The sequence below is a fragment of the Poecilia formosa genome, unplaced genomic scaffold, assembly GCF_000485575.1.
Source record: "Poecilia formosa unplaced genomic scaffold, Poecilia_formosa-5.1.2 Scaffold444, whole genome shotgun sequence".
Taxonomy (NCBI): domain Eukaryota; kingdom Metazoa; phylum Chordata; class Actinopteri; order Cyprinodontiformes; family Poeciliidae; genus Poecilia; species Poecilia formosa.
The window spans coordinates 338393-362991 of NW_006800383.1; the positions used below are offsets into that span (position 1 = coordinate 338393).

The window sequence follows — 24599 nt, forward strand, 5'->3', positions numbered from 1 at the left end:
TAGGCCATCCTGACAGCGTAGGGCTATCTGATAGAACACCGGCCGCGGGGCCATTACCGGAAAGAGATGAGAAACGACCCAGAAAGAGTCCGGTGTGGGATGTAAAACGCACTTTATGCGGTTCTGCTTTAAAATGTAAACACTCGAAAAGCTTCTTGTTGCATTTTTTCGGAGCGACGTTTTCACAATCCTTCAAGAGCAAAACTTGTTCTGTATGAACAGTTCTCTGTTCACGGGGAATTATTCTTTCCATCTTTTATTAAACTGTTCAGCAACCTAAGAGGTTCCTGTTTTACGTTTTATAAATATGTCTACATGTAATAATGAGAGAAAACCACAATTTTATGTTCATACAGCCAGTATTTAATGCAGCTAACACAGTTAGCATGTTATGAGAAACGTAGCCACACTCTGAGGGGTGTTATGAGAAAACTCAGGTTTTTAAGAAAATGACCACTTATTAATTAATCATTAGTCGATACATAAGATCAATCGACTTTAGATTAACTCATTAATCAATAACTTCCATCCCCAGTTTAAACTGTAACAGAGCCGCCAGCTGAATCACCTTAGTGGGTTTGTTAAACAGGCAGCTTCCTCCTCCCTGCTGCAGGAAGCGCAGGTACTCGTCAATACTGCAGCGGGAAAACTTCCTGGGCAGGTAGTAGCTGATGGATGCAGGCAAAAATACAAGTGATGAATTTAATTAGGATTTTACATGGTAGCTCAATAAAAAGGAGGATAATGGACATGGAAAAAAAATGAGGCAGAAAAAAAACTTAAAGGTGTGAATTAATAAAAGAGTCCAACTGTTTGTATTTTAGTCTCGATGTAAATCCATTGCACAAGAAGAAAATGTCACAAATCACATAAGGAAACACAGCAAACGTGGAAGAAGCTGCTCCATTTTTGCAAGACACGTTATGTTAACATTTATTTTCCTGAAAGTCTTTTGTACCCAGTGTCCTCCATGATGCAGCCCAGCCATGGATCTGGACACCTGCAGCCTCCTGGACAAACACAAAAACTAATGTGATTAAAAATAAATACAATATATTCTACAGAGATTAAGCTTACACTGACTGACCAGTCAAAGTAATAACAGTTTCAGGTTTTAGAAATGCAAAATCTACACTTACAAAGTCAGAAAAACATTTCGTTTTACATGTTTTATTGGTTTCAGTCATTTTAGTAATGGATTATCCCGTCAATTACCGGTAATAGAAAAATCAGATAAAATTAATCTGATTTTAAGCACATTTTATACATTATTAGAATAAGACAATTCAAATAAACAAATAATTCAATTCCATTTCTAAAGGAGAAAATAATCATCTTATTGTCTAAAATGCAGTAAAAGCATTCATTTAATGAACGCTTGAGCGTTTGTGGATAAAAAATACTTTGAACATAAACATTGAAAAGTTCAGCCAGTGTAGTGATAACATGTTAATTCTTTATTAATAATAATTGGTAGAAAAACTGATTTTATTCTTTTTTTCTTTTTTGCATGAAACTAAAGGATTTCTGTGTGAAACAGATTTACAGCAAATATGTTGGTTTTTTTGGGGGTTTTTTTAATGCAAAATGTATTTTTGTTGGCTTAATTATAGTTCTGGTTACTAGATCTTTCAACAAATGGTAATCTTGGCCTTTTACTTATTAGAATAATCAATTCATCATGATTAATTTGATTAATTGTTTCAGTCCTGGTTGGATAAATTTAACTTTTCCTTACTCTGATTTTATGGTGTGTCACTGCAGTAGATAAAATAAAATTACTTTCTCACCTCAAACATGTAAAGTTGTGATTAAAAAATGATGCCAAAAAAGGCAATATAAACAGTTCTCAAAGGAAAAGTAAAACAGCCATGAAGGTGTAAGGAGGGTTAAATTTGAGTCGTTCTCTTGGTTGGACATTTTGTTTTTAAAGCTCTCGGCTAAGATCAGTGATGAATTACCTGCAGCTGTTCGCTCTTTGTTCCTCAGCATGCCGATGTTCTGCCCCAGACTCTGGCACAGAGTGATGGCCATCGGACCCACGCTGCCAAACTGAGGAGCCACACAGAAATAAATCAGGGGAAAGCTATCATGGCGGCTGCAGGACGCTGCAGTTCTTCCTTCACCTCGTTGATGCCGCCGCCCCTCGTCAGGGAGCAGATGCCCCCGATGTACGCGGCTTCGCTGCGGCTGCTCATGAACGTCCTCCCTCTGAAAAACAAACATCGACGAGACGGGATGAGAGCAGAAACAACAAGTACGACGGAGTATCAGGGCTGAGAAAGCAAAATAAAATAAAAGTTTTAAATAAAATAACTTTTTATTTATAAAGTTATAAAATAAAAAGAATAAAGTCAAAATAATGAGAATAAAGTTGAAACGATGAGAGCAAAGTCATAATATTACAAGAAAATAGTCATATAAGAATAAAGTAATATCATGAGAATAAAGTTGTACAAAAATAGTCGAAACAATGAGAAGAATGAAAATATTTTGAGAAAAAAGTCCTAAAATTACAAGAATTAAGTCTTACTATTAAGAGAATACAGTCATAATATTAAGAGATATAAAGTTGCACAACAACATAGTCAAAATAATGACAATTAAGTCATAATAATACAAGAATAAAGTCATGCTATTATAGCAATAAAGCAATAATACCATGACAATAAAGTCATACAAGAATAAAGTCAAAATAATGAGAAAAAGTCATAATGTTACAACAATAAAGTCTTGCTATTAAGAGAATAAAGTAAAAAAATACAAGAATAAAGTTGAAACAATTACATGAAAGTCACAATATTCTAAAAATAAAGTAATATCATGAGAATAAAGTTGTACAAGAATAGTTGAAATAATGAGAATACAAAATATTTAGAGAATAAGTCCTAAAATTACAACATTAAAGTCTTACTATTAAGAGAATAAAGTCACACAAAAATAAAGTCGAAATAATATGAGAATAAAATAACTTTTCCAGAATAACGTCATCAGGAAAAAGTTGTAATATTATAAGTTTCCTATTGTAATAATAAGACTTTCTTCTCATACGATTTTATTCTCAACACACTATGTCTTTATTTTTGCAATATTACAATTTTATTCATGTAATTTAAACTTTTTTTTTCTTTGCAGCCCTCAGTGATCAGTAAAATAAATAAAAATAAAAGTAAAACGTACGAGAAGAGGTGCACGGCGTCGCAGCGCTGCTTGATGCTCTCCTTCCTGAACTTCATGAAGTCTCTCAGGGTGAGCAACGCGTCGTCGCCGATGGCGATCCTGTTCTCAGACGACCAGGTTTCCATGGCTACCAGGACGATGCGGGTGTTGAGCTGCTCCTTGTAGATCTGAAAAACGGGTTAACCAGGAAGGATTACGCAACAGGTGAGGATCTGATTCATCTTCACCTTTTAATCATTTTAATCAGCTTGATTAATAAATATTCAGCTTGCATGAAGCTGTGAGAGGAAATGTGAAACCAAAGATGATTTAACTAAAAACCTGCCGTGAATTAGGATAACTTATTGATGTTTAAGGTATTTTAATGATTTCTGATTTTTTTTAACCCATTTAATTTCATATTAACCTTCAAGAATGAACAGAAACATAAACATTTCTGTGTATTTTCCTAACAATCCTCATTTTTCTATAAGTCTAATGTTTATCTGCAGCCTTCCTTGGACCAAATATATTTACATTTCATTCATCTCAATAAAAATCAGACAGAAATCATTTTCTAAAACTTTCCAGAAACACATTTATCATCATTTTACTTCAGCTTCATTTCCAGATAAAGTTAAAATCGCTTCATTTTATTTCCACACAGATGGATTAATTTCCTTCTTATGTTTATTTGAAATTACTTTGCACTTTTTTGTTCCCACTATTCTTACATTGCTTTTTTATTTACATTTTTAAAATTTGATAAAGCTTCAACACCAATACAAATAATTTCAGATTTAAAGGTGTGGGGATATCATATCGTATCATTTATCATTTATAGTGATGAATTTCTTATCACGATTTTGGTTTATTGTTGTCACAATAAATTCTAATTAATGATCTTTAAAAAAAAAAACTAAATATTTCTTAGTGTGGAGATTGTTAGCTTTAATATTTTCCCCACTTTTTGTTCAATAACAGAATTAATACAAATTGATAATGAAATTGATAATTTGAAGATACAATTAAATCCTGCAGAAAGCAGTTTACTGATACCAGCTCTAATCCATGAATTTTAATTTTATAATTTCCCTTTGAGATTAATAAGGTATTTTTAAATTTTATTTAATTTTATTGCAGTAGTAAAACATAACCCAGAATATATATTTTTTAAAATTCAGCTTTTAATTTGAGTTAATTAAATAGGTGTGGTTAAAGAAAAAAAAATTGTAAATTTGTTTTACAAAATCACTGACACCGCTGATTTTTCCAATATTTCGAGTTGATTAATTGGTTTCCACGGTAACCAGTAAAACTTCGCCAGTTTTAAAGGATCAACCAACCATCTGCATCGCAAACAATCATTAAAGACATAAAAATAAATGGCGTAAAACTTGACAAACGACAAAACATTTCTAAATTCTCATTCATTTTGTGTCTTTTTTATGCTAGAAGTTCGCAGTGGAAGCATTTTAAATGAAGAGATTTCTCACCAGGTCGGCCATGTTCACTACGGATTTGGCAAAAATCTTCGTTTGAGACGTCGACCTGCGGAGCTGCACAAACTAACAGAAACAAAACAGAGATTTCATCATTTAGCGGCTCTTCTCACCTGTCTGAACAGGTGAGAATAACGCTCACCTACCAGCTCATAATCATTAACGATCATCAGCTCGATGTACTTGGTCTCGGTCTGAACGGTGCGCTGGCCTCGCCTCACCTGGGGAAGACAAAGACACAAACCCTGACTTTAAGATGTGATGATAACCTTCAGACACACATGAAGCAAAGGCAGCAGGTGCAGCCAATAGCCGCTCTGCGTGGACAGACTAACACCTGCTGACAATGGTGAAACTCTACCTCTGTCCTTGAGAGGGAAACTCAACTTCAAGAACATTTATAAAGCAGAAAGCTGCTTAAACTCCAGCTTCTGTGTCTAAATACAGCCTGAAAGGAATATAACATATTTCTGAAACGAGTAAATAAACGTTTGGAGGTGAAACCATCTTGATGTCAAACTGCTGCAGAGCCTTAAATCAATAAAGTATTCTTGAATTTAAATTGAATACTCGCTCAATTATGCACTAAAGTTGGAAAATTTTATTCTTTAACAGAAATAGTTCAAAACTTACAGAGTTAAAAGTCATTAACACCAGAAATTCTAATAAATTATATGGTAAACTTAAAGTAGAACCAGTGAAATTTGGGCATTGATTAATCCAACCTGGTGCTTTGTTGATACTGGGTTCCATTTGTAGTGGGAAATTTCAACTTTACGAATCCAAAAAATCAATTAAAACTCCTAACATTAGCATGCTAATACTAAGATTAGCACACCGATGCTAACATTAGCATACTAACAGAAACATCAGCACAATAATGCTAACATCAGCACACTAATGCTAACATTAGCATACCAATGCTAACAGTAGCACACTAAGATTAACATTAGCTCTAATATTAGCATACTAAAGCTGGCACTAGCACACTATTGCTTACAATAGCACCAACATTAGCATAGTAGCTCGAAGTAATTTCATTAGTAAACCAGTGCTAGTTTTAGCAAACTAGCTGTAACATTAGCACATTAACAATAACATTAGCACACTAAAGCTAACATTAGCACAATAATGCTTATAATAGCACTAACATTAGCAAACTAGGTCTAATATCAGCACACTAACGCTAACATTAGCACAGTAAAACTAAAATTAGCATTAACATTAGCATACAACCTCAAAGTTACACTTTCATTACCAAACTAGTTCTTGGTTTACCAAACTGGGTCTAACATTAGCACACTAATGCTAATATTAACATTAGCACACTAATACTAACATTAACAATAGCACTAACATTAGCATACTAGCTCCAGGTAACACTTTCTTTAGTAAACTAGCTCTTATATTAGCAAACTGGGTCTACCATTAGAACACTAATGCTAACATTAGCACACTAATGCTAACATTAGCATACCAATGCTAACAATAGCACACTAACATTAACAATAGCACTAACATTAGCATACTAGCTCCAGGTAACACTTTCTTTAATAAACTAGCTCTTATATTAGCAAACTGGGTCTACCATTAGAACACTAATGCTAACATTAGCACACTACATTAGCACACTACATTAACACTTTAAAATTTTAGCCCTATTTTATAATAGGGCTAAAATTAGCATACTAGCCCAAACATTACCACACAAATGCTGTCGAACTTGTGCATCCTAATCCTTTTTCAATTTGTTTAGGTAATTTTTGCATAATCGTCCTGAGAAAATAAGATAAACTGCATAATATACTTTTTATAATTTATGTTCATTGTTGACACTTGTTGGAGGTACGGATGCATCAACACTAACTTGTCTTTTGGAGCGCCTCCGGCCTCTGGTGAAAACAGTTTTCTCTTCTTCAGACTTGTTGTCTCCATCCTTCATCTCGCCATCTCCTCCAGAGAGACCATCTGTTCGCCCCTCTGTGCTGTTCATGAAGCATCCTGCGAGACGCACAAAGCAGAAAAGCGAAGAGTCATCAGTGCAGATACATGTAACTGTGTATTTTAGTCCTCTGATATGCAGAAGAGATCGATATCAAGCAGCGGGAGGAGGAAGGAGATTAATGAGGAGAGGAAGAGGAGGCAAGGGCGAGGAGGACAAACCTGATAGCAGGAGGGTGACGAGGACACACAAAATCGGGAGAAAATTTAAACTATAGTGGCAGAATATTTTATCATTTTAGCTCAATTTCAAGGACAGAACTAAAAATTTCACAGAAGGAGTGAAACACTGCAAAAAAACAAAATCTTACCAAGTAATTTTAGTCTATATTCTACAACAAATATCTTATTTTACTTGAAATGAGACAAAACTAACTGGTAAATAACTTTTCAGCCAGACGTATGAGCTTATCTTGAGCAAATAATTCCTTAATATTGATTCAAATGTAGTAGCTTTTCATGAAACAAGTGGAATTACCTGATTATTTCACTTATTAGAAGTAAAATTATGTCGTAAGCAAAATAATTTATTGATATTAAGAAACTACTGACTTAAAACAAACTCCTCTATGCTGCTGAAAAGTTAGTTTCATCTCATTTCAAGTGTTTTAAGAAGCTAGACCAAAAATACTTTGTAAGATCATTGATTTTTGCAGAGTAGGAGGAACTCTTCGACTTTACAGATAAACATCTAAACCTCATAAGAATTAAATCACAGCAGATTTATCCTGCATATTTGTTACTCTGAGTAATATTATCTGTTAACTCCACTTTAATTTGCATAAATATTTCTAATATCTGATCGGAAACGCAGCTCCTACCTGGACAGGGAAGTGAGAAGAGGTCGATGTCAGGCATTCGATACACGATGTGATCTTTCTGCTCCAGAAAGGAGACAAATTTAAAAAATAAAATCAAAATAAACATTAAACGGGAAAAAGATATGCAACATGCATCTACATTTCTAATTCAAGCTATTTTTTCAGGAGATTAAAACTTACATGCATTGTGTAAATTTTGTTTTAATTCCATTCAGATTCATTATTTAAAGTTAAATTTATACATTTTCTGCAATATGTACCGTATATTTTACAGAAAAATACAGTAAAATAAAACATTTTATGGTACTTTCTTTGGAGTGCCACAAGGCTGAAACATGGAACCATCACGTTTTAATTTGTAATTTTAAAAAAAACTCAGTGGATTTTTTTGGTTTTAGGTTATAAAACACATTTTGTAGTGCCACTAAATACACATGAACAAAGAAGGCTCTGTAGAAATTAACATTTTAAACATTGAGCATAAAAAACTCTCCCTCTTCTCACGACCAGCAGTGTGAAGAAAACACTCCCATGTGAGGTAAACACAGATCACAGAGGAAAGTGCACTAATGCAAAATTAATCAGCCATGCAGTCGTCATAATGGCTGTAACAAGTTCTGGCCATGGCGGTAGGATAAATACTTTATGAAAATGACCCAACTGAGACAAAAAGCAAAGCAGCGAGGCGAAGGAGTTTTATGACGAGCTGAGAGACCATCAATCCGTCTCTCCGTGTAATTGAGCCGCACTTCGATTGCTGCGGTTCTTAATGGGAGAAAAGCTCCGACTGCTCCGTTGTTTTGCTTTCAGTCACTCCCATTTCTCTCAATGTGACATGGATTTTATAATCAGGTCTGAGCAAAGCCTCTCAAACTTTCTGTGCTGCAGAAACCAGGATGAGGCTCAGTGGAGGAGGAACGTGTCGGCGCATTTTTCCATTCAGAAGCTCAGAGAAAGATTAATGGCGTCTGGACAAACGGGAAATCATCCAGAGAGACGGAAAGACGAGGCGGTTGCTCTGCTAGCAACCCAGAGAGTTTATCAGGGCTTCACAAGCTCAGATTTAAGGCTTTTTAAGTCCATTATTAAGACCTGAATCCAAGAAAGTATTTAGTAAAAATTATATTCAAGTACTGAGTAACAATCAAATGATCAGTCATTTAATATTTAAAAACTACATAATTAGATGGACCAAAATATAAAGTTAAATTGAAATTTTGGTATTTTTTAAATGATAATTCAAATAAGTAACTAAAAGTAACACAATAATGTTTTCCACATCAGTTTTATTCAACATAAAACTTATATTTAACAAAAACTGCAGGTGTGTGACTGTTTATGGTTAAAACATGTTTGTTTTTCATTCAGAGGGTAGAAAATACAAGTAAAAAGTAAAAAGTACAGCGCAGAAATGTTTTCCAAAAAAAGCTACTCAAGTAAATGTAATTGAGTAAATGTAGTAAATGACTTATTTAATGTCAACTTAAATATTTTTTAAAAATACATGAATTTAAGACTTTTTAAGACACCCTGCTCATGCTGGTTCAAAGTCAAACTCACCTCTCCGTTACCGACGGGTTCAATCCCATAAGAGAAGTTGGAGTCAGAAAACATCCCCCTGAAAAAGTAAAATATGAGACATTTAACAGTTTAAAAATTTAAATAACAGTTTAAATATTAGACATGCTCAACTCAGCAGGGCTAGGAGTATTAGGGCCATAAATAACAGTGAGGAAAAACTCAGAAGCCTTGAGAATAATCTCAGGAATGTTCTAAAAAAATAATGAAAATGGAAATTTCTGAGCTACAAAAACTGAACATTTGTGAGAAAAATCTAAGACATTTTTTTTTTTTTACAAAAAAAGTAAATTTCTGAATTTGAAAAATCAAAAATTTGCAAGAAAAAAATCCGAAATTTTCAGATTAATCTGCAAAAATATTCTAGAAAGAAAAGGCCAATTTCTGAAATTGAAAAGTCAAAAATTTGCAAGAAAAAAAATCTGAAATTTTGAGATTAATCTAAAAAATATTATAGAAAAAACAAGTGAATTTCTGAGTTTGAAAAGTAAATTTTTTTAAAAATAATAAAAAAAAAACCCTGAAAGTTTTAGATTAATCTCAGACAGATTTGAGAAAAAAACAATGTCAAAACTCAAAAATTTAAACTTAACTGTAGATTAGATTAATTTCTGAAATTAATCTAAAAATTTCTAAGTTTTTTTCTAGCTAATATTCAACTTTTCAAACTCAGAAATTTCCTTGTTTTCTATTGTAAAATGCTGAGCTAAATCTCAACATTTCTGGGTTTTTTGGTGAAAATGTACTTTTTTTTAAACTAAAATGAATTTAAAAAATTTTTTTGTTGAAGTGTTTGACTCACTGAAGGCCTCGGCAGGTGGAAATCGCGGCCCAGGAGCCGGGCAGCCCCCGAATTCGTCCATGGTAGTAGCAATGCTCTCCGCCCTGAAAACAAATAATAGATTAGAGCGAGACACTGAACCCTCCATCTTCCTGTAACGTGTTCATGTCAAATTTCAGAAAATGAAACCAGCGCCCGTCCGAGAACCTTGTGCTGCCGCCGATCACCTGGCAGGTATTTTCCATCAGCTGGGTGGGTGTGTGCTAAAGGAGATCAATTACTGCAGAACAACTTAGAAAGAAAGCTACTGTCCAATTACAAAGACATTAAAAATAGGAAAATGCAGAACGTCTTCGTTCACCTCTCTGCTCAGTCACTGCATAAAAAACCTGAGACTGTCAGTCGCATAACAATCTGCTCCAAGGTTACAGCGTGAAACACGATACTGAGGCGGATTGCATAAGAAATCTTGAAGGACATTAACTCTGCAGCACACAATAAATGTTCTGCAGTTATAACGTCTCCTTCAGGTTGTTTAAAACCAGAAGGTTGAATTCCTGTTGAATGTAATAATTTGTAATCACTAGTTTGGGATTTGTTTTAGTCGCTAACCGAAGCTAGCTTTCTCCAGACTTTCTGGAGGAAGTAAAAACTTTTATTTTTAGCCAGTTTTTCTACCTGAAAGCACAAGAAGAGTTAAATAAGGATGAGACCAAAGTGACGCCTCATAGATCAGCACCCAATTCATCAATGAGAATCACTTTATGGGAGATAAAATAAAATTTTCTTTGGTGTTTTTCATCATTTTAAGTCAGTTTGTTCCTTTGCAGTTTTGTAGAGTTGCAGTTTTTGTACCCAAAAGTAAAAATTTACAAATCGGACCTATTTACCATAAGATATTTTGACATCAAATTATATTTGATTTAATGATTCAAAGTAATTTTGCACATCCTATCCAAAGTCTACAGTGAGGAAATCTGGTTTAGTATTTCAAACTAATCACTCAGTTATTTTGTTTTTATAATCAGTCATATTCAACTGAGTGGCCCAAACTGGAATCAGAACCACAGTTAGAGGAAATATGCTAAATTTATATGCAAAATGTTCAGAAAACAAAACAATAAAGCTAAATATTAACTGAAGTGTTTTGTAATTACATTAAGTTTTAGTTTGTGGAGAAAACATGGAAGTAGGTTGAGATGAAATGGAAACATGTGGGTACAAAAAAGGGGCAAAAACGGATTTGGCAACCGGACTCAGATGTAGCGTTTAATGCTTAAACAAAAAGTCTAAAAATAAAGTAAATTTGTTTTTTTGCTAACAAGTTTTACTTCAACCCCTTTAGGAATCGCCTTTTTTGTCAAAACGAAGCCTTGAAACCAGTTAAATTGTTTAAAATGCTAAGGCACACCGATGCATGTTTTTCTGCAGAAAGATTCACCTGTTTGCTAGCTAATTTAGCATATCTAAAATATTTAAAAGAAAATGTGACCTAAAAAGCAAAATTTAAAAGCATATCCACTCACTTGAAACCATTTCTGTTTTGGCTGATTAATATTTAAGTTTCCAGTAAACTGCGACCGTGTGAGCGACGGTCTGGGTTGACATTTCAGTTTGGCTGAAGTGGAGAGAGGTAAAACCGTCGCCTCCAGATTCTATCACTTGATTATTCATAATCCCCTGCAGGGCTCCAACTGGACGATCATGTTTTCAATATAGTGTTTCAGAGCCGTCTCTGCACTCGGCGTGCAGATATGCTCAGATTACGACAATCTGTAGGGACGCTCTGTGATGCCACTCAATAAATTCATGCATGTTTTTACAGTTTTAAGAAGCTTAAAGTGGAGGAATATTATTACACTCGCATATGTTTGTGGATTCTTGGAAACTGGGAATGTAATAGTATACACTCATCTTTCCATGTGTCAGTTTCAGTTGTTGGTAATGAACCTCAGTAAGTCACCGGAGTCAGCTCAGATAATGCTATAAAAAAATTAAAGCAGCAAATATGTCCTGATATTTTTCTAAGGTGCTGCTAGTTTTGGGCTGGTCCTGCTTTTTGCTTCCAGAACTTTCTTTATTCTTCATTGGACAGACTCCAGTTGACACTAAACAGGCAGTTTTGGCAAATCTTTTGGCTACGACACAATTCCTCTGTTCAACCACATCCCGAAAACGCTCTGTTGGAGTGATATCTGGGGACCGTAGCAGTTACTACCATCTCCTGACAGAAACAGTCATCAGAAAATGGTTACAATATGGAAATAAAGGGGACCTGTTATACAAAATTAGCATTTAGCAGGTTTTTATATTCTTCCACTTGGGTTTCTACAGCTTCTAAAAACAGGACAAGCGACTTAAAAACCCACTCAGTTGTGTTTTGGCAATAAGTTCATGTTTTTTGGGGTCTGAAAAATTGTTTTAAAAACTTCCGGAATGTAACGTCACATTCAACTGGCGCTGCGCCGTTGCCTAGCAACCCCAGTGGAACCCAACCCGTCACCTAGCAACCCAACCGGAGCTCCACAACATTGTTTTAAATGTACTTTATTTTGAACAAATAACATTTTTAACACAATGAGTAATGTTATTTTACATTAAAGAAAAAACAATAAAGGAATACTTATCCATAAATCATATAAAATAACTCCAAACATTGGCAATATTGGCGTTAACGTTTTGCAAATCCACAAAGTAACATAGCTAAAGTTAAAAAAAAAAAAGTTAAATACATTTATACATAAATGGGTGAAACAAAATAGTGTACATTTTAGTTTATACAAACACTATTTTCTTAACAAATGTGCAAAAACACAATCTGTTACAAGGGTCTGTTTAAAAAAATAACATTAAAAAAATTATAACAAAGGTGTCTGCTTATGAGGTAAAGTTTAACTTACTGAGAAGAGTTTGGGCTTCCATAAGTTTCTGATTATTTAAATTACGTTTTAGAAAAGCTTAATATAAATAATCACATTTCTTCATCTGGTTTCACCACTGTATTCACTGTACAATGGCTGCTGGAAAAGATAAGTGAAACCATTTGCTGCAGTCTTGTTGGTTGTGCAGGAGGCTCTACTTCTGCTTTTCACAGATGTATGGTTGCATACATTCTTTGTAGCTTTTTCAATGCCAAGTGTAAGCATTGATTTGGGAGGCGTGGCCAGTACGGGATTATCTGGATTTAAAGTGACAAGATGCCTTAAAACAGCTCATTCTGAAAGGAGCTCAAAATAGGCAGACTGACTTTGTTCAAAAAATGTAATGAACATATTTTGAACAGTTCAGAGATTCAAACCTACTCCAAATTACACCATCGCTAGAAGACTGAATCATTGGTAGGTCGCCTGTAGCTGAAATTAAGAATTGTTGGACCAAGCAACAACTTTCTCGTGTTTCATTTTAAAATGTTTGTAAGTTTTTGTAAATTGTAGTTCCAGTTTTTGCTTCAAGCTGACAGGAGTGGCACTTAGCTGCTTTAAGGTTCACCCTGCTCTGCATTTAGAAATGATATTTCACATGTCTTGGTTGCAAAAAGTGGTTATTTTAGCTTCTGTTGGCTTTTATTATCACTTTGTAAACTGGTAACCTCCATTCTCCTATGACCATCAACAAGACATTTCCCTGCGTACAACAGCTGCTCACGCTCTCCGTTTTTCGCACCACTCTGCAAACCTGAGAGATGGTTGTGTGTGAAAATCCCAGCAGATCACCAGTTCCTGAAATAGTCAGACCAGTCTGTCTGGCACCAACAACCTTCAAAGAGCTACAAGCAACTGAACAGATCCAACAAATAGAGCGGCTGGTCAACCGATTTCATGAAGACTTGTCCACAAATTCAAATTATTTTCACTTGCATTTCAACCTATTTGAGAAAATCTGACTGACTTCAGCATTTAAAATATCAGATTTATATTTAAAGTCTGACATTATATTGTTATTTGCAGGTCGACACTCCACTACACAGTGAAAAACAAAATAAAAAGGACTTTACTGTAACTTTTTAAAACCAACCAAAGCCTCATCCTACATTTTCAGCCTAAACTGTAAGCATATGTGGATCTCAGTACTTTTATTTTCTTAAACCTTCAGACATAGACGCACCACTACTTCTCGGAGGAAAGAAAATACTTTCATTAGTCATACAAGACAGAGAGAGAGCTCATAGCACTTAGCACAGGGCAGGATAATAAATAAATAAAAGGTAGGATTACGAGGCTAAATGGAGGAAATCAAATTGCCTGACACAGCAGACACACACTGACTGAAGAACTTAAAGGGCTTTTCACAAAGGTTATGTGTGCACTACAAATAATGGCCACTCACTCATGTAAATAAGCCCCATGCATACAAAATTATGCATAAAAGGTAAAATATCATCAACAAAACACGAGCAGAACAACATTTGAAGAGAGTGACGAAATAGCTTGAACTCAGAAAGGGACAGCAACAGTTATAATCTTCAGAAATAAGAGGATTGAAGCTGACAACTAACAGAATTAGAGAAGTTAGAGTGCACTGAAAGCCTGCACTCAGCATTAATGCTCTCAGAGGACCAGACGAATGGTTACAACAGACAGATGAAGCTTTAGAAGAAAAAGAAACGACTTAAAAAGCAAAAACTACCTGTAACTTCAGGTCTGTATCCTAAGAAAGAAAACAACCACTGCAATCAGGACGGTTTGTAACATTTCCATAATGTTCCAGTTTTATCTGATTTGAAGTAACATTCATTCATTTAAGAAAATGTCTGTTGGGTTTTGGGTATTGCTCAAATTTCCACTGGTCAGGTTAAGTTTGTGTTAATTGAACTCTAGTTAATTTGTCTAGAAAGTTCGGTTCGTTTGGGGAAATGTGAATGTGCAATCGACCTCTGATCCGGACAAAAAAGAAACTCTGGTCCGCCTAAAAAGTCTCGGTTTAATAAAAGTGAACGCTGGTGCGGTTCAAATGCAAATGTGAATGCCAAGCGGACTGGAGACAGCTCCTAAAGCAGGAAGTGGACTAGAGTGCATGGCATTCTGGGTAAATACAACCGAAACAAACCCAAGAAAGAAATGGTTCCATCTTTTACCAAACACAAAGCGAAGATCCTACAACCACTAAAATATGACTATGCTCCATTTTTGTTTACATTTCATGAAGAAAGAAGTCTTTCTTAGAGTGTTGTTTCCTTCAGCGGTTCTTGGTGCAGCGCCACCACAGGCGAGGAGGGGAACAGGTTGTCTTTATACTTTGGTTCATTTGACAAAGTGCAGTGTGAAAGCAAACCGCAGCAGCTGAAAATGTAACAAACGTTGCAATTTTGGTCCAAACACCCGAATACAAACAGAAAAAATAAATAAATTAAGACTTTTCTTCCCCCTGGAAAAAAAACAACTCTGGGTGACGGATGATTGAAACAAAATAGACCCAGAGTGGTTCTGCTCCTGACTGCTGGCTGCCATGGCAACCGCTCACTGATTGGTCAGGTGGCTCTTTCAGCAGAAAAGGGCGACAGAGAGACGAGCGAGAAAACAAGACTGGAGATTAAAATACAGCAGAGGACAAGGCATAAATGAGACGCTTGTAGAGAAAGCTGAAAATCTCTGATGGGAATAAATAATGGGATTTATTTTAATCTGATGCATGGATAAAGGCAGACAGAGCCAGACCCATAAGTGCCTCTAAAACTGTACCAAAAAGCTGCTATTCAATGCCATTTCTTAAGGCTGGAGAAAATAAAACGCCACATGAGTTCAAGCTTAAAAGAAAAGCATCCAGCTACTTCAGAAATGCAAAAGCATTTAATAATTTAATTGTTTTTGGCCTTGAGTGCAATAAAAACTCCCCTGTCACCTGCAGAAATAAAGGATTTTTATCTAATTTTTTAGTCTACATGTTGCATATGAGCTGCTTTTGTTGCAAAATTTGGATAATTAAGGCATAAAGAACAATGGTGGCTTTCCAAATAAACAACAGAGTATTATACAAGGATTTTTGGTCTAGTTTCTAGTGAAAATATCTTTCTAAACTTAAAATAAGACGAAACTAACTTACAAGTAGCTTTTCAGCATTAAATAGAAGTTTGTTTTAGATAAATAATTCCTTATTTTTTATTTTAAAAAGCACTGTCAGATTATTTCACTTATTACATGATGTGGAACAAATACTTTATAAACAATATTAGCTATAATTTCCTGCTGAAAACTTACTTGTAAGTTTGTTTTGCCTTATTTCACTAGAAACTAGACCAAAGATACTTGGTAAGATTTTATATTTTTGCAGAAATCCAATGCCACAATTTTCAGCATGTCTAGTAACTCCTTTAAATAACTATAACTAAATTACTTTTATGATGCATGTTTCATTTTCTTTAAGTTAATCAGCTTCTCTAGTATTTGAAATTACTAATCCTTTGATATGCTCTCATTTTCATAAGCCTGGACTCTAAAACTCAACCTAAAATTGACAGGAAGAGCAATAAACAAATAACGGTTGTGATAAATAAAGCTGACAAGAAACCAGGTGCAAAAGTCGATACCAGATCGTAGCTTAATATCTTCCACTTGCAATCTGAGCAACTAAGAGCCATTTTTCAAGTACAGATACAGCAGATATGATGTTACGGTGTTGATTTAGAGATGAAGAAAACGGAGGAAAACACGAAGCCATTAGTGGTGAAAACGCTGCAGGCTGAGTGCCAACAACAGGCCTCCAGGATGTCATTGATTTAAAGGGGCAGTATCGATTAAAATCAACGTTTTTATGCTTTACTTCATGTTGTAATGTTATTCCCTCATCAAAAACAAACCTGGAGTGTTGCTTTGATTCATTCATGCATGTTTGAGAAGTTATTTAATCTCCACGGCAACCATTGAAAACGCCTGGGTGGACTTAGCCCCGCCTTCTAGACGCAGCTCCTCCTCAGAGCTGCAGTTTACAAATTTAACTTTACGAGCTACTTCTCTGTGAAACGCTGGTAAAGAGGTTGTTAAAGGTTGTTCCAGCAGCCATGTTGCGATGACTTCCTGAAGGCGGAGTTTCGTAAAGAGCAGGAGTTCTTAAAGAGACAGAGGCCCAATTTCAAGGCGTTAAATTATGCCACTTCTAAGTGTCGTCCTGAAGAAACCCATTTCAAATGGGAATGTTTTTAAGAGCAGTGTTTCTGTTTGTGGCACTATGAACACCATGTCATGCAGACACAGTCATACAGCTACCTAAAAAATAAGTAATTTAAGTAGTTTGTCATTTTATAGACGCCACATGGTAACACATAGTTCCATAATACACATATTTATATAACCTTACCGTATTTTGTGACAGCTCCCGGTTGTCAAAGTGACGCTCCACGTAGTCTGTAGACAGGAGGTTGCTGTAAAGTAAAGGTAAATTAAACGGTTATAAAACACTGCTGTCGTTACTCAGTTAAATTTAATGATTACTCTGGGCTTTTTTTAGTCCAGAATAAATATTAGAATCTATTTATTCTAATAGATTTAAAAACCTCTTATAAGCTTTTATTTATGACATTAGAAGTGTTGTGTCGCCTGCAGCTCCAGAAACAGAGGATGTACAGAGTGTGGGGGAGTGTAAAGCAGAAAAATAACAAATCTGTAAGAGACGGCTGTAAGGATACGATCAGATGGGTCACAGGCCCAGTTTACTTACTGGTTCAGCTCCAGGTCAAGGGTGAAGGATGTGCCAAATGCCTCGACCAGGAAGCTGCTCTGGGCCAAATGGATGGGCTAGGAGAGAAAATAACAACAATAAACGGAAAAAATCAAGAAAAATTCATTTAAACGTTTAATTCAGTAAAAAATAAATAAATAAATAATTAAAACGTTTGATTTAATTCAGTAAAAATAAAAGAAATTAATTAATAAGTTTGATTTAATTCAGTAAATTTGTAAATTTTAACTATTTTTTAAACTTAAAATTAATTAAATTAAAAATGCAAAAGTTTGTCTATTGTTAGTTTTGTTATTTTTTTTCCTAAATGGTATGGAACACTTTTTGTATCGAAATAAAGGCTTTCTATTTTATGTATTTATTTATTTTAGTTTTAACTGCTCAACAATAAGCAAAATTTTATTAAATTTTTACATCATTAAAGATTCACAACACAAAAAGGCTTCAGACTTTTGCCTTAACCCGACAGTTTCAAGACTTTTTGGGTCATTAATTGTTGACCAAATTTTTTACCATTGTTAGCCGGCGGGCAGCGGCCGAACAAATACATTTGAAGGGTCACAAATGGCCCGCAGGCCACACTTTGGACACCCATGATATAATTTAAAAGTTAAATGAATTTTTAAGTGGTTATTAATTAAATTTAACATAATTAATTAATTTAAAAAAACAGATGAGTGCTTCTATAGCACCAAAGTAAATCCAGAAATATTGTTTCATGGATCCAAAAATGAACTAAACTACTCTGTTTATTGAAGCACAAGAATAAAAATATATATTTTAATAAAAAATTATTGCTAGCAGTTCTAGATAAAATGTTAAAGGAAGAACTATGATTTCTTTGGATGTCTGGTTTCGGTTTTACCTGATGCTTTATAAACAAAATATTGTTGAACTTGATGACGATCTGTGGCGTCTGGAAGAAAAATATTTGATTTTTGCAGGTTTGCTCTCTTACAGATTAATAGTTTTTGGCATGATTTTGTTCAGCCTCTGACCAAAAAAGAGAAATTGTGTGTTTTTCTTTTGGTAAAGCAACAGTCTGAAGTGTGATAAAAATCACAAGCTATTTTTTTATGTTCAGTTTAATGAATTTTGGTGGTTAACTTGATTGAGATGATTTAGTTTTAAACTGTAAAATGTTTTTTTTTTACTCTTCAGTAATTTTCTGTTTCTCTCTGTTCATCAGAAACATTAAAATTAGAGCGATATTCCTCCGTCACCGGGGAATTGAGTAATTATTTCCTGACTGTAGGAGAACCAGGACTGGAATAAGTAGAACAGCTGGAGTTATTTTATCACGACATTTTTTGCTCTGCATTGTGGGACAAAATTCACACAAATGACCCTCAAAAATAAAGGAGTGTGAAAACTTTGTGTATTTATTTTGCTTACATACTCATATACATTACCTATTAACAAAATATTCACTCTCTTGTATGTTTTAAACTTTTTTTTATTTTGCTTTTAAAAATCTATCAAGAACAACAAAATTTGGCTTTTTAGACTAAACAATTTGCATTTTTGGTTTTGTGAATTGTTGCTATGTAAATAAATTAATAAAAATTTCTTCAAAATAAAGAAAATTTAGTGTTTAGTGTTAATATTAATTTTTACCTTCCTGGACCTACAGCATTATGCTGCCACCACCGTGCCTCACAGTAGGGATGGTGTGTTTGTTAAAGAGGTAAATAAATATGCAACACTTATTCTACTAAATAAATGTCACTGTTTTGGAGAAATAAATATTTACCTCAATGTAAATGGGGATTTTTGGAATATCTTTAAATTTAGTTTATTATTACTGTTTATGGGCAATGTTGTTGGAATAGTTTGAATAAATTACTGTTTTTGTTTACACTATGATCCACAAAATCTTACAAATGGCTACCAGAGTGTCTTATAAATCAAAAAAGACAATATATGGACAGTATGTATGTACAGGACAGAGAGGAGCTAGGATGAATTAAAAGATATTCACAAAAATGTGGAGAATTTGTAAAAAGTAAGAATTATTCCTGTTATGTGCAGCAGAGCAGAAACCTTTAAGATTCAAAACCATGAATCTCAGGACGGCATTGATCCCAAATAAAAACTCACTCCAACGACTCACCAATTTGTCAAATATTTCACGCTGTCAAAAGAAAGAAAAAAAAGGTGACTAGGGATGTGAGAAAAAAAAAGTGAGTGTGGAGGAGTGAAGGAAATGGATAAAATCTGATTTTTTTGAGGATTCACGACAAACACTGATGAGGAAAGATGTCCAACAGCGATCGCTCTCTCTTTCCAGATTAAAACTCTGCTTCAGAACAGCAGCTAGCCAACCACCTGTTACCTAGCAACCCCAGCCCGTCGCCTAGCAACCCAAACTAGCTCAAGCATGTTTGGTCAGCTGGTTTTACCGCTGTATGGTTGTCCAATGGCTGCTGCCAAAGAGATGCGTTTTGTTGTTGACTTGCTGCATTCTTATTGGTTGTATAGGAGGCTCTACTTCTGCTTTTCAAAGATGTACAGTGGTATAATTGCATATCTGCTTGCATCCATTTTCCCATGGGAGTGTAAATGTTGAGTTGGGAGGAGTATTATCATTAATGCCAAGTAGGGCTGAAATGATTAATAGGTTTAATAGAGATTAATCGATTATTGAAATAATCGTCAACTAATTTAGTAACCGATTAATCACCAATGCCCCTTTTCCACCGGCTCTACTTCAACAACCCGGCTCGGCCCAGCTCGGCTCGGCTCTGTTTCGGAGAGACCGCGTTTCCACCGGTGTTCTATCAGATAGCCATACGCTGTCAGGATGGCCTACATGCAGTGAGTATCTGTAGAATGTGACAGTTTTATTTAAACTGATTAATGGTCAGAATAATTGATCACTAAAATAATCGTTAGCTGCATTCATTTACTTTTTGTAATAGCATTTGCCAGGTTTTCAATAAATATATGTTGTCTGGATGAAAACAATGAATTTGTTTTTAATTTTTCAAATATCTGGGTTCTATATTTACAATGAATCCAAAGCAGAAAAAAGCATCATGGATGTATTAAGAAATATACAAACTTATCCAGATTCTTCAATCAAATTCCCCAACGTTTGAGACTTCACATGAAAACTACAACAAAAACAGAGTCAAAAATGTTTTACTATTTGGCACCTTCATTTAAATTCACATGTGAGGTGTTCTTTAGTTTCATCAACAAAGTCATGAGACAACATGCTGACTGCAGAGGGCAGCTCAAGGTCAGACCTGCGACGCCGACAGTGGGGAAAGGAAAGGTAACAGGAGACAACAGGTAGAGGTGTGAAATATAATCTGACAGGGTGGAAAGTAGCAAGAGATTGAAGTGGAGGTGGGCTGAGTTTTTCTTTTTTCTCATGCAGGAGGTGTGGTTGGAGAGAGAGAGAGAGAGAGAGAGAGCCAAAACAGAGTGTCGCTTTTCATTGCAGTTTACAAAGCAGCATATGTAGGCTGCAACAGCGTATAGGGTCACTGAAGACAGAAGAAAAATTTGTGAATTTCTGCTAAAGAAAACTCTGAAATTTTGAGATTAAACTTTAAACTTTAAATTAAAGTTTTCCAGAAAGAATCTGGAAGTCTGAAAAGATGAAAATTTGTAAGAAAAAAAACCAAAAAATTTCCAAAAATTTTTTTTTTAATTTTCTGAACTTCAAAGTTAAAAGTTTCCAAGTTTTGAAGCTCAGAAATGTCCAGACTTTCTCTAGAATATTTCTGAGATTGATCTCAAAATTTCCGAGTTTTTGGCAGAAATGTACTAATTTTTTCCTTCCTACGATGAACCTAATGCACCATCGCAGTAGACTGTTCTTTACTCGTTTGTTTACATGTGTTATTTGTTAGGGATGCAAATAGTTAAACAACTTATGATTAATTGTTGATTAATGTTTCTTTATTTTAAAATTAGTTTCTATAACGTTTGTTTTAGAGACCTTCGTTCAGTGTTGCAGTTTGGCCGCCATGCAGCAGAGGGCACCACCGGTCATCTTTACAGGAGCCAGTTGGAAACAAGATGGCGGTTATCCCGAAACAGAAAGAGAAACGGTTGCAAAATATAATCACTGGAGAAGCTCCTTAAGTTATCGCCTTCGTATCGCTCATTCAGCCGAGATTCTTGACCAGAAATAACTGATTTGCTGCGATGTGATGAGAAAAGGCAGAGGGCATAACAGAAAAATTTCAACGTGATGGGGGCGGGGGAAGACGTGATTCAATTTAACACGGTTGATTTTGCGGACGTAAATGCACTTATGGAGTGACGTTTTAACATTCCTTCCAGTATTTAATACAGATGACACAAAATAATTCAGAAATCTTTTTTTAGCATATTATGGAAAAAAATTGCCCTTTATGTTATGAAAAAATCTAAAAACTCAGGTTTTTAAGACAAATGGCAGCTAATTGTTAGTCGATTGAATCAACTTTAGATTAACTCATTAATTGACAACTTGTTGCATCCTTATTATTTGTGTAAGTAGAAAACAGTGGTAACTTTTTCTGAGAGCAGCATGGCACACCACAGGCGGAAAAGAAAAAGTTTTCTGTGACTTTGCTAAGGTTTATTTCGTGCCCCTTTAATGGAGATGGCCGACCTCTGTGGCTTGCGCAGAGTAAATTCATTACTGCTGCAGACAACATGCGGCTGATGAAGCCAAGTTGGGGATCCGAGTCTCAATTTGTGATTCAGTGAAAAATTATAGGCAGTTTTTACTGTTTTTCCAGGAAGTCTGCACTGGATTTGATGCTCACACATTTGGTATAAAATCATAACTACTTTTGATTATATGCATCTCACTAAGCATGTAGCACACAAAGAGTCGTAAAATATCTATTAGTGAAAATTGTCTTTTACTGTTTCAGGGAATAAAACAGACAGGAATATGTGATAAATCCTGGGAACAATTAGCAAATTCCACTGTTCTTACTTGCAGAGTCATAATTAGACCAATTATGCCAAACAAAAACTTCTGTTTCATTTGTAAAAACACAGAAAAGGAGCATTTTTAATTCTTTCTATGTATTCATGGAACATCTGAATAACTCTGGTTTAACATGGCAAAGAATAAACTAATGTCCGCAATATAAATGTAATAATAAATGTTTTTTTTCATGAAATAAATTAATATTCCATGACAGAATCACACCAGTGGTAAGTTAAAATATTGTTTTTTTGTTGTTATTAAGTTGAAAATTATGTTTTTATTTTAATTTTCATTAAATTTCAACATCAGAAGGAAATGTACACATCTTCTTTTCTGTTACCTGAAATGCACAAAGTAAGGATATTTGTATGCTTAACTACATATTATTGGTATGGATGCATGATATATCGGATATATTGGCATCAATATCAATATAGAGCGATATCAGTAAATTTGTAACACATCGGTATTGGCACCATAAACAAAACTGGGCCAGTATTAACAACCAATATTTATTTCCAACTTGTTGCCTTTTTGTAAAAATGTCAAAAAAGTAGAGACATATATATAATATTGTCCAAAACATCTATATTAATATTGGATATCGATCCAAATTTTTATATCGATGCAACCCTAATATTACCCTACAAAATTCAAGTGTAGCATGTTCTCTTATGTCTTTTTTTAATCCTGCAGTTTTGCTTTGTAATTTCTGCCACTTCCTGGAGAACATTGATTTCTTGGTTGTGTTTTCATCAACAAAATGCGCTGATTAAATGAAAATAATGGTGTGGTTCATTTATGAACACAGTTGTTTGTGTCTCAACGTCCTTTGCATGTGAAAAACAGATCCAATTTCATGTACTTTTGGCACAATAGTTGTTCCATACACAGGAATGTGCGCTCAAAACCACAAATTATTTTTTGTTTACATAGATGTATGCGCTCACATCAGTTTCACTGCACATTCAGACTGGTTGTACTGCTTTTGAGCAAAACTGCATGAAAAGTGGGGGTGTTAAAACATATATGAGTCTAAAGCTGACCTGCTGAATGCCATCTGGCAGGTTTCTGACCCGGGTGTCCAGGTGACCGTGCAGCAGCTCCTCCTCTGAGTGGATCTGTTGCAAGAGCCGCTTGGGTTGGACGACCTCCTCTGCAGAGGGCAACCTCACCCATTCCCCCACACCTGCTTGGAGGACAAACCAAAATGAAAAACTGCCCCAAACACCCCATTTATCTCCGTTTTTAATTAGATGCATGTGCAAAAATGGTGGGTAAATAAAATAAATCCACGTTTTTACCTGTCTCGGCGTACCTCGCAAAGACTGCGGCGAACAGCAGGCATCTCACAGGGATCATGATGCTCACATAGTCCCAGTGATTTCCTCGGAGCTGCGCCGTTAGATGACCCGCCAGGAGCCGAGAGGAGCGCAGCGGGACTGATGCTGAACACGACAGCGGCTTTCCTCTTCTCTTAAACGCGACGCCCGCATTTCGCAGAGACCGTCCCCACGGTGCGCGGGGTGAAAACACGCGGATGGGGTTTCCTAAAAACGCACCTGTCTGGCTTTACGCGCGTGTGTCGGCTGCTAAGAGAGAGCAGGAGTCCGCGCGAGGAGCGTGGAGAGACGCAGCACGTGGGGCTTTACGTGCTCCCCCACCCCCTCCCTACGTGGGGAGATGAGCCCTGATGGGTCTGAAACTACAATCACCTAAACATGATTGACAGAAAGGTTGGCTTTGCCAGAACATCCCGGATGAACTGATTCACCAAAACAAAAGCACCAAGTTACCATGGCAACCAGAGGANTAAATATTAACTGAAGTGTTTTGTAATTACATTAAGTTTTAGTTTGTGGAAACAACATGAAAGTAGGTTGAGATGAAATGGAAACATGTGGGTACAAAAAAGGGGCAAAAACGGATTTGGCAACCGGACTCAGATGTAGCGTTTAATGCTTAAACAAAAAGTCTAAAAATAAAGTAAATTTGTTTTTTTGCTAACAAGTTTTACTTCAACCCCTTTAGGAATCGCCTTTTTTGTCAAAACGAAGCCTTGAAACCAGTTAAATTGTTTAAAATGCTAAGGCACACCGATGCATGTTTTTCTGCAGAAAGATTCACCTGTTTGCTAGCTAATT

The 24599-nt window shown here is 35.3% G+C and overlaps 1 protein-coding gene across 4 annotated transcripts in view; it reads right to left on the bottom strand.

Annotated features, from left to right (window-relative positions):
• adam11 (ADAM metallopeptidase domain 11) overlaps positions 1–24195 on the bottom strand; it is a 34650-nt gene extending 10455 nt beyond the window's left edge. For 2 of the 4 annotated variants that reach the window (XM_007577514.2, XM_007577512.2), the window contains exons 1-15: positions 23760–24195; positions 23502–23647; positions 17493–17569; positions 17133–17196; positions 9864–9946; positions 9044–9101; positions 7484–7541; positions 6529–6662; positions 4808–4882; positions 4656–4727; positions 3181–3347; positions 2127–2211; positions 1962–2052; positions 959–1010; positions 569–668 (exon numbers count right to left, since the gene is read on the bottom strand). In XM_007577514.2, coding sequence (XP_007577576.1) covers positions 569–668; positions 959–1010; positions 1962–2052; positions 2127–2211; positions 3181–3347; positions 4656–4727; positions 4808–4882; positions 6529–6662; positions 7484–7541; positions 9044–9101; positions 9864–9946; positions 17133–17196; positions 17493–17569; positions 23502–23647; positions 23760–23817 — 1320 coding nt within the window. In that variant the 5' untranslated portion in view covers positions 23818–24195. The remainder of the gene's footprint in view (positions 1–568; positions 669–958; positions 1011–1961; positions 2053–2126; positions 2212–3180; positions 3348–4655; positions 4728–4807; positions 4883–6528; positions 6663–7483; positions 7542–9043; positions 9102–9863; positions 9947–17132; positions 17197–17492; positions 17570–23501; positions 23648–23759) is intronic. The other 2 variants (XM_016663776.1, XM_007577513.2) reach the window with 2 other exon arrangements.
• Between the last annotated feature and the right edge of the window lie 404 nt (positions 24196–24599).